This window comes from Garra rufa, chromosome 18, assembly GCF_049309525.1.
Source record: "Garra rufa chromosome 18, GarRuf1.0, whole genome shotgun sequence".
Lineage (NCBI taxonomy): Eukaryota > Metazoa > Chordata > Actinopteri > Cypriniformes > Cyprinidae > Garra > Garra rufa.
The window spans coordinates 42923669-42935898 of record NC_133378.1 but is presented as its reverse complement, the minus strand read 5'-3'; the positions used below and the strand labels follow the sequence as shown (position 1 = coordinate 42935898).

The 12230-nt window shown below is 32.1% G+C and overlaps 1 protein-coding gene across 1 annotated transcript; it reads right to left on the bottom strand.

Moving 5' to 3' along the window:
* Nucleotides 1-1220: 1220 nt before the first annotated feature.
* Nucleotides 1221-11292, bottom strand: ppp1r35 (protein phosphatase 1, regulatory subunit 35). The gene is made up of 5 exons (XM_073823787.1): nucleotides 11149-11292; nucleotides 10859-10985; nucleotides 8060-8242; nucleotides 7853-7986; nucleotides 1221-2813 (listed from the first exon to the last, which is right to left on the bottom strand). The coding sequence occupies exons 1-5, from the start codon at nucleotides 11290-11292 to the stop codon at nucleotides 2634-2636; spliced, it is 768 nt and encodes a 255-aa protein (XP_073679888.1). The 3' UTR covers nucleotides 1221-2633.
* Nucleotides 11293-12230: the final 938 nt, after the last annotated feature.

The following is a 12230-nucleotide window of genomic DNA, read 5'->3' as shown; positions in this document are numbered from 1 at the left end:
GATTAAAAAAAAGTTTGTCAAGACAAAGGCTGAGAAAGATGGACCAGAAAGTTTGAAAACATTTGAAAAGCAAAAAAAAAAAAAAAAAAAAAAAAAAAAACGTCTAAAAAGTTTTCAAAGTTTGATGATTTTCAGTCTGAAATAGTTTGAAGTTTAAATTAGTTTTAAAATTAGTCAGAATATGCGATATAAAAAGAACCGTGAGACATAAACACAATTGTAGAAAAAAAGTCATAATTATCAGATACATCAAGTCAAAATTCTAAGATATAAACTCAGAATTTCGAATTTTGTTCTCACAATTACAAGTTTATATCTCGCAATTCTATTGTCTTTTTGTTTCTGTCACAGAAAAAAAACGCTATGTGCAACTTTTTAATCTCACAAATTAGGCTTTTTCTTAGTTCTGACTTCATCAGAATATATAAAGTCTGAGAAAAAAGTCAGAATTACGAGATATATGAATTATATTAACTGAGTGATATAATTTTTTTTCCTCGTGGATGCATGTAATTCCTTTGAATTGCGAGAAAGAAAGTTTTGAGTTGTTAGATATAAAATCTGATTTTTTTTCTTGCAATTTCGAGTTTATATCTTGTATTGGTTGTTCTTTTTCCACCACAGAATAAAAAAGGTGCTTGTGAAAGAAACTTTGCATGTACACTAAGCATAAACTACAGTAGCACATGCAATAATACTATATTTATAGGATGAAATGGCATTAAGTATGAAATGAAACATACTCCATGCTATTTAAATATTTTAATTTCATGATGGTTTAGAATCTTCAAACCTTCCTGAACATAAACCTAATTTTTATTACAGTAATGCCATAAAAATAAGATTTAAATTGTGTAAATTCACTATAAACTATACTAGTATTTGTAGTACTCAGTTTGTGTAATTAACTGAATAATTCACAGTAACACTACTTGAAGCCTTTATGTAAAATGCATTAGAAAAATATTCATTATGCATGTTATAATCAATTATATATTTTATAAACAAGTTGAGTCCTTATTATGTCTAAAATTTGTAATTTTTTTTTATTTTCTATTTTATTATTTTCTAAACTTGAGCTTACACAACGCATATAAGGTGCATTATTACAAATCATAATTAATGCATTAAATATTCTTTTATAATGCATTATATACACTGCCGTTCAAACTGGAGTAATGATGCTGAAAATTCAGCTTTTATCACAGGAATAAATTTTATTTTACAGTATATTAAAACAGAAAACCGACATTTTAAATTGCATTGACATTTCACAATATTACAGCTTTTTTCTGTATTTTTATGAATACTGAATACAAGTATTAATTTCTTTCAAAAAAAAAAAAAAAGGAAAAAAAAATGTACTGACCCTAAACTTTGAACGAGGTGTTTATTGTTACAAAAGTTATCTATTTTAAATAGATGCTGTTCTTTTGAACCTTTTATTGACAACATTGATAATAAATCAGTATATTAGAATGATTTCTGAAGGATCATGTGACGCTGAAGACTGCAGTAATGAGGCTGAAAATTCAGCTTTGCATCACAGGAATAAAATTTATTTTACAGTGTATTAAAATAGAAAACCACTATTTGAAATTGCATTAACATTTCACAATATTACAGCTTTTTTCTGTATTTTTAATCAAATAAATGCTCTTTTGAGCAGCAGTGTATGTTATAATGGATGCTATTTTTTTTATAAATAATTGTAAGCAAAGTTTAAATGCATAACAATACTTGCAGATTTCATATTGTGTCTAAAATTTATCGTTTTTTAATTAACTTTATTTACTAAACTTAGTTATTCATTAGGGCATGGTACATTACAAATCATAATTAATGCATTAATATTATTTTATAATGCATTATATACATAAAGACTTGAATATGGGGGTTAATGGGCTTAATTATGAAAACTGTCAAGATGCAAAAAATAATATTTTTTCGTGCAAAATAGAGTTGAAAAGTTAATTTGCAAAAAATATATTTTTTCTCCGTTTTTAACAATTTTTAAAAAATTATGTTTTTTCATTGTGCATTCCAATTAATCTCAATCAAACTGCAATTGGGTTATTTTGATTCAGTAAAAATAACAGCTAACTAAATAAAATACACTGTAAAATTGTACAAAAAATAACATAAATAAAAATTTCTTAAATTTCTTTTCTTTTGAGTTTGGTGAAAATTATGTCCGATTTTTCCCCCAGGATTCAATCTTGTAAACATTCAGCGCAGACGAGCAGAGAAATCAGCTCATGATGTCTGTGCTCTTGCTGACTCACAGTAATTAATTTGTGGATTGATCGCTTTAATGACTGACCCTGCTGAACGTTAAGCAGCTGTGCACAAGATTTCTTCCAGCAAGAGTGTGTTTGCATATTTACTCAGAGCCAATTTAATATTTAAATAATCCCATATTTATTGCTATTAAATTAATTCAAGCTAGGCTTAAAAAAAAAACCAATACATTAATATACAATGAAGCAAAATGAATCTCTTTCTCTCTCTCTCTCTCACAGACACACACTCTCTCTCTCTCTCACAGACACACACACTCTCTCTCTCTCTCTCTCTCTCTCTCTCTCTCTCTCTCTCTCACAGACACACACTCTCTCTCTCTCTCACAGAGTTCATGACTCCCAGAGTTTGTGTCGATGATGTAGGTGAAAGGTTGTGTGGGCGGGTCTAGGTACAGGCCGTGGGCGGGGCAAAGGGATGCGGTCGCCTGGCAACAGTGGGGTCTCTCTGAGCATCTTGTCAGGACTGTAGAACGGTTGTAGATCAGGGGCCTCTAGAGGCTGAGATGAGAACTACACACAAACACAAACAAACCACAGTGAACAACAAACCTGCTTCATCATGGGCTACTTACAATTAGGGTTGCACATTTCTGGTAAATTGTGTGGGAACTTTGAAAATATTCTAATTTGAAAACTTAACAAGAATTTATGGGAACTAATAAAAAAATTGAGGAAACTGTATCATAAACAAATATGAATGTAAAAAGTTGGTTTGATCATAAGCTGACATGCATGCAAACCAATACAAGTAATAAAAAAAATGAAAAATTTGTTTCTCTTCTGCTCATCAAGACTGCATTTATTTGATTAAAAATACAAAAGGAAGCTGTAAAATTGTGAAATATTTTTACTATTTAAAATAACCACTTTCTGTTTGATTATACTTTCAAATGTAATTTATTTCTTTGATGCAAAGCTAATATTTCAGCATTGTAACTGCAGTCTTCAGTGTCACATGATCTTTCAGAAATCATTTTAATATACTGATTTATTATTAGAATTATCAATGTTAGAAACATTTTTTATTTTTGCAACCTTTGATTCTTTTTTCAGGATTATTTGATGAATAAGAAGTTTAAAGGAACAGGATTTATTCCAAGTATAAATCTTTTCTAACAATATAAAGTCTTTGCTATCACTTTTTACCAATTTAACTCATCCTTGCTGAATAAAGGTATTAACTTTTCAAAAAAAAAAAAAAAAAAAAAAAATTACAGACCCCAAACTTTGTTACAAAAGTTTTCTATTTTAAATAAATGCTGCTCTTTTGAACCTTGTATTGATCAAAGAATCATGAAAAAGTATCACTTAAGTGTCATAAAGTATGATTAAGTAGCACAACTGTTTCCAACACTGATAATAAATCGGTGTCAGAATAAATCAGAATGATTTCTTTTATTAAAAGGTTATTGTGACACATGATAAGCTGACATGCATGCAAACCAATACAATTTTTTAAAAACTGTATTTTTTTTTAATCTACTTTTTTCAGGATTTACAAATAGAAACTTAAAAAGAAAAGCATTTAATCAAAACTGAAATCTTTTTGAACAATATCAGTGTTTAATATCTTTATTAATTTAACATCCTTGTTGACTAAAAGTATTAATTTCTTTCAAAGAAAGAACAAAACGGTAGAGTAACAACTGCAGTGTATTGTTAAAAAGGATTTCTGTTTTAAATAAATGTTGTTCTTTTTTATTATTATTTTTATTGATCAAAGAACCCTGTAAAAAGTTTTTTTTTTGTATATAAAGAAATAAATAATAAATACATAAATGAAAAACATCAACTTTTGACCAGAAGCAGAAGTTAAAAGAAAGTGCATCGCAGCTTGATTGAGCATAAATTGACAGAAATAGTGCTTAGATTTTTCATTTCTGATTTACTGGAAATTCAACTGAAATTGCATTAAATCTAGTTGTTTTAACCAAGATTATTTTTCTCAACTACATTTAAGTTCCTAGATCCTGCAACTTTGCAAATTTCCAGTTTATTCCCATTAATTCCCGTTAATTCCCATGGAAACTTTCCTGGAATTTTGCAACCCTACCTTCACTACATCGAATACTAGCTTAACACTTAATAAATACAGCGTACAGCTGATTAAAAGAATAGCACATATGATTCTATAAGAGGAAAGGGGAAAATGAGAGAGGGAAGATATTAAAGAAACAGAAAAAAAATATTATTGTGAAATATTATTACGATGTAAAACAATATATATTAATATACATTAAAATTTGTAAGAAAAGTTGAATTTTAGAAATGTGATACTTTTTTCAGGATTTCCTTGATCAATAAAAGGTTCAAAAGAACAGCATTTATTTAAAACAGAAAGGTTTTCTAACAATACACACCACTGTATTCACCAAGGTTGTGTTAAGTTGATTAAAAAGTGATAGTAAAGACTTATATTGTTAGAAAAGATTTATATTTGGAATAAATGCTGTTCTTTTGAACTTTTTATTGATCAAAGGAAATCCTGAAAAAGGTTCCAAAAAATATTAAGTCGCACAACTGTTTTCAACATTGACAATAAAAATAATAAATCAGTTTATTAGAATGATTTCTGAAGGATCATGTGACACTGAAGACTGCAGTAATGATGCTGAAAATTCAGCTGCGCATCACAGAAATAAATTACATTTTAAAGTATAATTAAACAGAAAGTGGTTATTTTAAATACTAAAAATATTTCACAATATTATAATTGTTTCTGTATTTTTAACCAAATAAACGCACATGGTATCTGCAGATATGAACAAGGGAAATTTAAGACTTTTTAAGACCTTATATGAAATTTAAGACCTAAACCTGTAATGGAAATACACATTATATTGCATGCATATCTGTAATATTTAATGTGTTTAAATGTAAAAAGTAAACAAAATTTCATGGCTGTCATAAATTATATTTATTACTACGATATACAGTGAACTTTTCATATCAGCAGATACTATTCCACACAAATGTCACCATAAAACTACCACTTAGAGATTTTATTTACCTTTATAAAGGCCTTTTTTAACTTTTGAAATGTTTGCATCACCTTTGAAATTGTTACAATTGATCAAATTCTCTATGGCTGTTAGCAGACAGATTACATCATTTACACTGCAAAATTAAAAGTGCAATAAAACATGTTATGACACTAATGTTTTCAATACTTTTATGAATGTACAAATTAGAAATGTTGGGGTGGGGATGCATTCTTTTAAACATAGTCAACTACCAGCAGGTGGCGGTAAGTCACTGAATGAGCGAGTTATTGAGTCATTTCAACTGATCATTTAAGTTGGTGGTAAAACGTTGCTTGGAGAATGTGCTACTTCTGCTGTCATCCTTGTTTTGGAAATATTGTCGTTGGTGTAACAGAACAAAACAGTAAATACTTGTCTAAAATGTAAGTAGCTACTTGACTAACTAGTTTATTGAACTAAAATGAATGTAACATTTGTAATCGTGAGAATATTCAGCAAAAAGCTCCTTTGGTATATTACTGAACTATATGTGACCCTGGACCACAAAACCAGTCATAAGGTTAAATTTGACAAAACTGAGATATATGCACCATATGAAAGCTCAATAAATAAGCTTTCTATTGATGTATGGTTTGTTAGGATAGGACAATATTTGGTCGAGATACAACTATTTGAAAATCTGAAATTTAAAGGTGGAAAAAATCAAAATATTGAGAAAATCACCTTTAAAGTTGTCCAAATTAAGTTCTTAGCAATGCATATTACTAATCAAAAATTACATTTTGATAGTTTTACAGTAGGGATTTTACAAAAAATCTTCATGGAACATGATCTTTACTTAATTTCCTAATGATTTTTGACATAAAAGAAAAATCTATAATTTTGACCCATACAATGCATTTTTGGCTATTGCTACAAATATACCCCAGCGACTTAAGACTGGTTTTGTGCTCCAGGGTCACATATCATGTTATAAATAAACTACACATTTTCAATTGTTCCCTAAGTGTGTTTCTTTAGAGTTTCTCTATATGTTCGTTTGTATTAAAGTATGTCACAAATAGACCAGAAATACACTATCCATTGTCAATTGCTGTTTATGTTGAATGTATTCGAATAGGAATCTTTCTTGCCTTTCAATGCTTCGCTGGTTATTTGTCACTTCAGTTTTAGATCCCGTTTACACGAAGGGAAGACGCAGATATTTCCCAGCGGTTTGGCCTCTCATTTACACGAAAACCCCGTTTTTATCACAGAAAATGATTATTTCTAAAAACTCCGGCCAAAGTGGATAAACTTGAAAACGTTTTCACGTTGTAGTGTGGACTGTGAAAACGAGGCTTTTGAAAACGATGACGCATATTTATAGTCATGTGACGCATACTGTACCAATAGATATCTATGATACGAATTCGATGTTTTCCTACGTTTCAGTGTGGATGGGAAACTTTTGGAAAACGCTTGGAAACGCTAGTGTGGACGGAGAGCGTTTTAAAGTGAAAACTCTGTTTTCAAATGTATCCGGATTAATGTAAACGTAGCCTTTATCAGGCGGTTTGTTCGGTCCGGCTGGGAGCGGTCAAAATGGATGTAAAAAGACTGTTAGAAAGGCGTTTTTTTATGCTTTACCTGAAATTTTCCATCAGGACCTAAATTAAGTAATGAAGGCTGAAGATATTTTAGCGGAAATGTGACCAAAACTATTTAAGACCTATCAAAACTGAATTTAAGACTTTTTAAGTCTTTTTAAGGCCTTATATTCGACCCTGGACCACAAAACCAGTCATAAGGTTAAATTTGACAAAACTGAGATTTATACATCATATGAAAGCTCAATAAATAAGCTTTCTGTCGATGTCTGGTTTGTTAGGATCGGACAATATTTGGCTGAGATACATCTATTTGAAATCAAAAATCTGAGGGTGCAAAAAAATCAAAAATACTGAGAAAATCACCTTTAAAGTTGTCCAAATGAAGTTCTTAGCAATGCATATTACAAATCAAAAATTACATTTTGATATATTTACAGTAGGAATTTTACAAAAAATCTTCATGGAACATGAACTTTACTTAATATCTTAATGATTTTTGGCATAAAAGAAAAATCAAAAATTTTGACCCATGCAATGTATTTTTGGCTATTGCTACAAATATACCCCAGTGACTTAAGACTGGTTTTGTGCTCCAGGGTCACATATTAGGAAAACGCTATTTAAGACTTTTTAAGACTTTAAGGATCCGCGGACACCATGAACGCAGCCTTGATGAGCAGAAGAAACGTCTTTAAAGACCATTAAAAATCTTAATATGTATGTATATATACAGACAACCACAGTGAGCAAGAAATAGATATTTAAGTAAATTAATAAAAAGTTATATTTATATGTATATGTGCTTCTGTAGTCCTTAATTATTCTATGTATTACTTATCATAAATGTAATTAAAAGTCAGCATCTTTTGCCAGTTTTATAAGACCTATTTCTCAGATTTTACATTTATTTAGTGGTTTATTACTCCATTATTCACACCTTACACTGAAACACTGACACAAACACAACTCTGACCTTATTGGTCTGGCTGACTGTGGGCGGGGCCATCGCTGGCCTATCCTGTAGCGCCTGGCTAATGAGCTGATCGCGTGATAGGCTGACACTGACTAAGGCCCGGTACAAGTGCTGAGAGCGAGGGAAATTCAGCCCTGTAGAAAAGAAGAAAAAGAGTGATCATTTAGTCTTAATTGATTGTGAATGATTAACACTGTAGCGTCTCACCCTCTGCTGCTTTGCTGCCGACGTGGTTCTTCGTGAGGCTTGAACTCAGCAGTTTGTCTTTTACAGCTCTCTCAGGATCAAACACCTGGTTCTCCACTTCCTGAAGCTCCGCCCTCAAGGCCAGGGTGGTGTTTAGCTCCGCCCCCTCCGTCACCCGGACGCTCCCGCTGTCTGATTCGTGACCTGAATAACACACACATGCAGACTCCCATCACTGATTCATGACAGCACACGCACTTATGAATCATCTCCACGTTAATGTTATTGTCATAAATGACACGCCTAATGATAACAACTCCATCAGCTCCTTGTGCATTGTGAAGTTATTTTCATGACACATGTTTATAAAGACTTGAGAAAGCAGACTTACTGAAATGCTATTTAAACTTCTTCTTCTGAGACTAAAATAATCAACTGCTCCTCCTCGAGCTTTAACTCTTAAACTCCAAACTCACGCTTTTCCTAAAAATGAGGATTAAAACTGGGAGAAATCCCATAGACTTACATTGAGGGAATGTTCAACACTATTCAAACTCACACTGACAAAACTCCCACAATCCCTTGAGACTCAAACTGCCCTTCTGTCAACTATTTCTAATTCATTTAAAGTCATTTCAACTCTTCTAATATTTCTAATCTCTCTCTCTCTCTCTCTCTCTCTCCAACCAAGCCTAGAAACTAGAATCATGTTATTGACATGCTAATCAGGCTAGAAACATGCTAGTAAATTGCTAATCATGCTAACAACAGGCTACTAATGCTAACAACATTCTAATCATGCTAGCAACATGCTAGTAACAGGCTAATCATGTTACAAACATGCTAACAACTTGGTAATCATGCTAGCAACATGCTAGTAACAGGCTAATCATGTTAGAAACCTGCTAACAACATACTAATCATACTAACAACTCGTTAATCATGTTAGAAAAATGCTAGCAGCTTGGTAATCATGCTAAAAACAAGCTAATCGTGCTAGCAACATACTGGCAACTTGCTAATGACGCTAGAAACATGCTAACAACGTGCTAATCATACTAACAACTTGTTAATCATGTTAGAAAAATGCTAGCAGCTTGGTAATCATGCTAAAAACAAGCTAATCGTGCTAGCAACATACTGGCAACTTGCTAATCACGCTAGAAACATGCTAACAACGTGCTAATCATACTAACAACTTGTTAATCATGTTAGAAAAATGCTAGCAGCTTGGTAATCATGCTAAAAACAAGCTAATCGTGCTAGCAACATACTGGCAACTTGCTAATGACGCTAGAAACATGCTAACAACGTGCTAATCATGCTAGTAGCAACTTGATAATCATGTTAGAAACATACTGGTAACGTGTTAATCGTGCTAGAAACATGCTAACAACATGCTAATCATACTAACAACTTGTTAATCATGTTAGAAAAATGCTAGCTGCTTGGTAATCATGCTAAAAACAAGCTAATCGTGCTAGCAATATACTGGCAACGTGTTAATCATGCTAGAAACATGCTAACAACATGCTAATCATGCTAGCAACTTGGTAATCATGTTAGAAACTTTTTAATCATGCTAGAATCATGCTAGTAACTTGGTAATAGAATCATGTTAGCAACATGCTAGAATCATGCTAGCAACATGCTAATCATGTTAGAAACATACTGCCAATTTGCTAACTTGTTAATCATGTTATAAAAACGCTAGCAACTTGCTAATCATGCTAGAAACATACTGGCAACATGGTAATCATGCAAGAATCATGCTAGTAACTTGCTAATCATGGTAGAATCATGCTAGCAACTTGTTAATCATGGTAGAATCATGCTAGTAACTTGCTAATCATGGTAGAATCATGCTAGCAACTTGTTAATCATGGTAGAATCATGCTAGTAACTTGCTAATCATGGTAGAATCATGCTAGCAACTTGTTAATCATGGTAGAATCATGCTAGCAACTTGCTAATCATGGTAGAATCATGCTAGTAACTTGTTAATCATGGTAGAATCATGCTAGCAACTTGCTAATCATGGTAGAATCATGCTAGCAACTTGCTAATCATGGTAGAATCATGGTAGTAACTTGTTAATCATGCTAGAAACATACTGACAACATGGTAATCATGTAAGAATCATGCTAGTAACTTGCTAATCATGGTAGAATCATGCTAGTAACTTGTTAATCATGCTAGAAACATACTGACAACATGGTAATCATGTAAGAATCATGCTAGTAACTTGCTAATCATGGTAGAATCATGCTAGCAACTTGCTAATCATGGTAGAATCATGCTAGTAACTTGCTAATCATGGTAGAATCATGCTAGCAACTTGCTAATCATGGTAGAATCATGCTAGCAACTTGCTAATCATGCTAGCAACTTGCTAATCATGCTAGAAACATGCTATCTATCAAACATTAAGCTTTTAAAACTACTTTAAACTACTTCAGACTGAAAAACAATCTTAAAACATTTAAAACTTGGAAATCTTTTTAAATTTTAAACGTTTCAAATGTTTTTTTTTTGTTTCAAACTTTTCCAGATGTTCTGGTCCAGCTCTGGTCTCAAGTCAACTTCAACGTTTGTCTTGATCTGGTTTTATTTTATTCACCTATTTTTGGTCGCAGCACACGCAACATTTAATGCCATGACTTAATGATTTTTAAAAGACTTTCTGCCCTGATTTAAGATCTTTTCGAGGCCTTCATTTGTGGACAGATGAATGAAGACTATTTAAGGCCTGTTAACCACAGCTAATACTGACATTAAGTCATAATGTCTCGTCACAATATCAAACTAGTGTTTGTTCACCGTGCTTGTCTTTGTGTTGAGGTTTGCGGGCTGTGGTCTGATGGTTTCTAGGTTCTGGGATCACCGTGATGAAGGCCGGATCCGGCTCCGAATGACCGCTGCGCTCTGGACTCACATTAAAACGCACCTGAAATAAAGTAATAATACAGCAAGGGTAAAGACAAACCCCACAGCATCATCTAGTGGACACACAGAGTTAGTCGTGTCTTCAACTCCAGTCCAGTTTATTTGGACCTGTTCAAACACATCTGGATTTTAATTTTTCATGGATGTATTTTACAGGACTGAACCTGTCGATGGCGTCGCTCCGCTGGTCGCTCGGGGGTGAGAGTGACGGACAGGTCCAGATCGGGGCAGACCAGTTCTGTGGTTCGGACCGGATCGACCCGCAGAGGTTCAGGAGCCACACGGACATGAGGTTCTGCGGACATCATCAATCTGAGACATAATCAATACACAATTATACACAGATATAATATACACAAACTACACAAGCTCCAGCTGAATTTAAACTACACTGTATATAGTTTGTTTTTGACAGTAAGATTTTTTATGCTTTTTACTTTTTTTTGGCAAAACCTTGCCTCTGTTTTTCAAAACAAAATGCAAAATGCCTAAAATCTCTGCATTCAAAATATCACAAACATGTCTCAAAAGCAAACATTTGTCTTGCATTGCAAACACCTTTGCCATAATATGATTGGATTTATCACATACACACAGTTATTCAAAACCTAAAGCTAATTTTAATGTTTCATACTCCTATGTATATTTCTGTACAAAACTGAAAGTAATTGGAGAAAATCAAGAATAGTTGTTGTAAAATCAAAAAAGGAAATGTTGATCAATCAAAATAGCAAGATTTTTATTATTTTTTGCTCACCAAGTCTGCATTTATTTGATCCAAAATACAGCAAAAACAGTCAAATGTTTAATTTATGTATTTATATGTGAAAGGGCTTTTATATTTGCTATTCATATTAAAAACAAACTAAGTATTAAAAAGTCAAAGTCATTTCATTTCATCAATTTAAAGTATCCTTGCTAAATAAAAGTATTAATTTCTATAATTATCTAAATATTTTAGAGATAATAAAAAAAATGCATCTTTGGATCTTTATTCATCGAAGAGTCCTGAGAAAAACGTACTCAACTGTTTTAAATATTGATCATAATAAAAATGAATGTTTCATAATGTTAGAATGATTTCTGAAGGATCATGTGACTGCAGTAATGATGCTAAAAGTTCAGCTTTAAAATAACAGGAATAAATTACATTTTATAATATATTCAAATAGAAAACAGTTATTTTAAATAGTGAAAATATTGCACTTTTTTGGAACCTGTGATTCTTTTTTTAAGGATTCTTAAT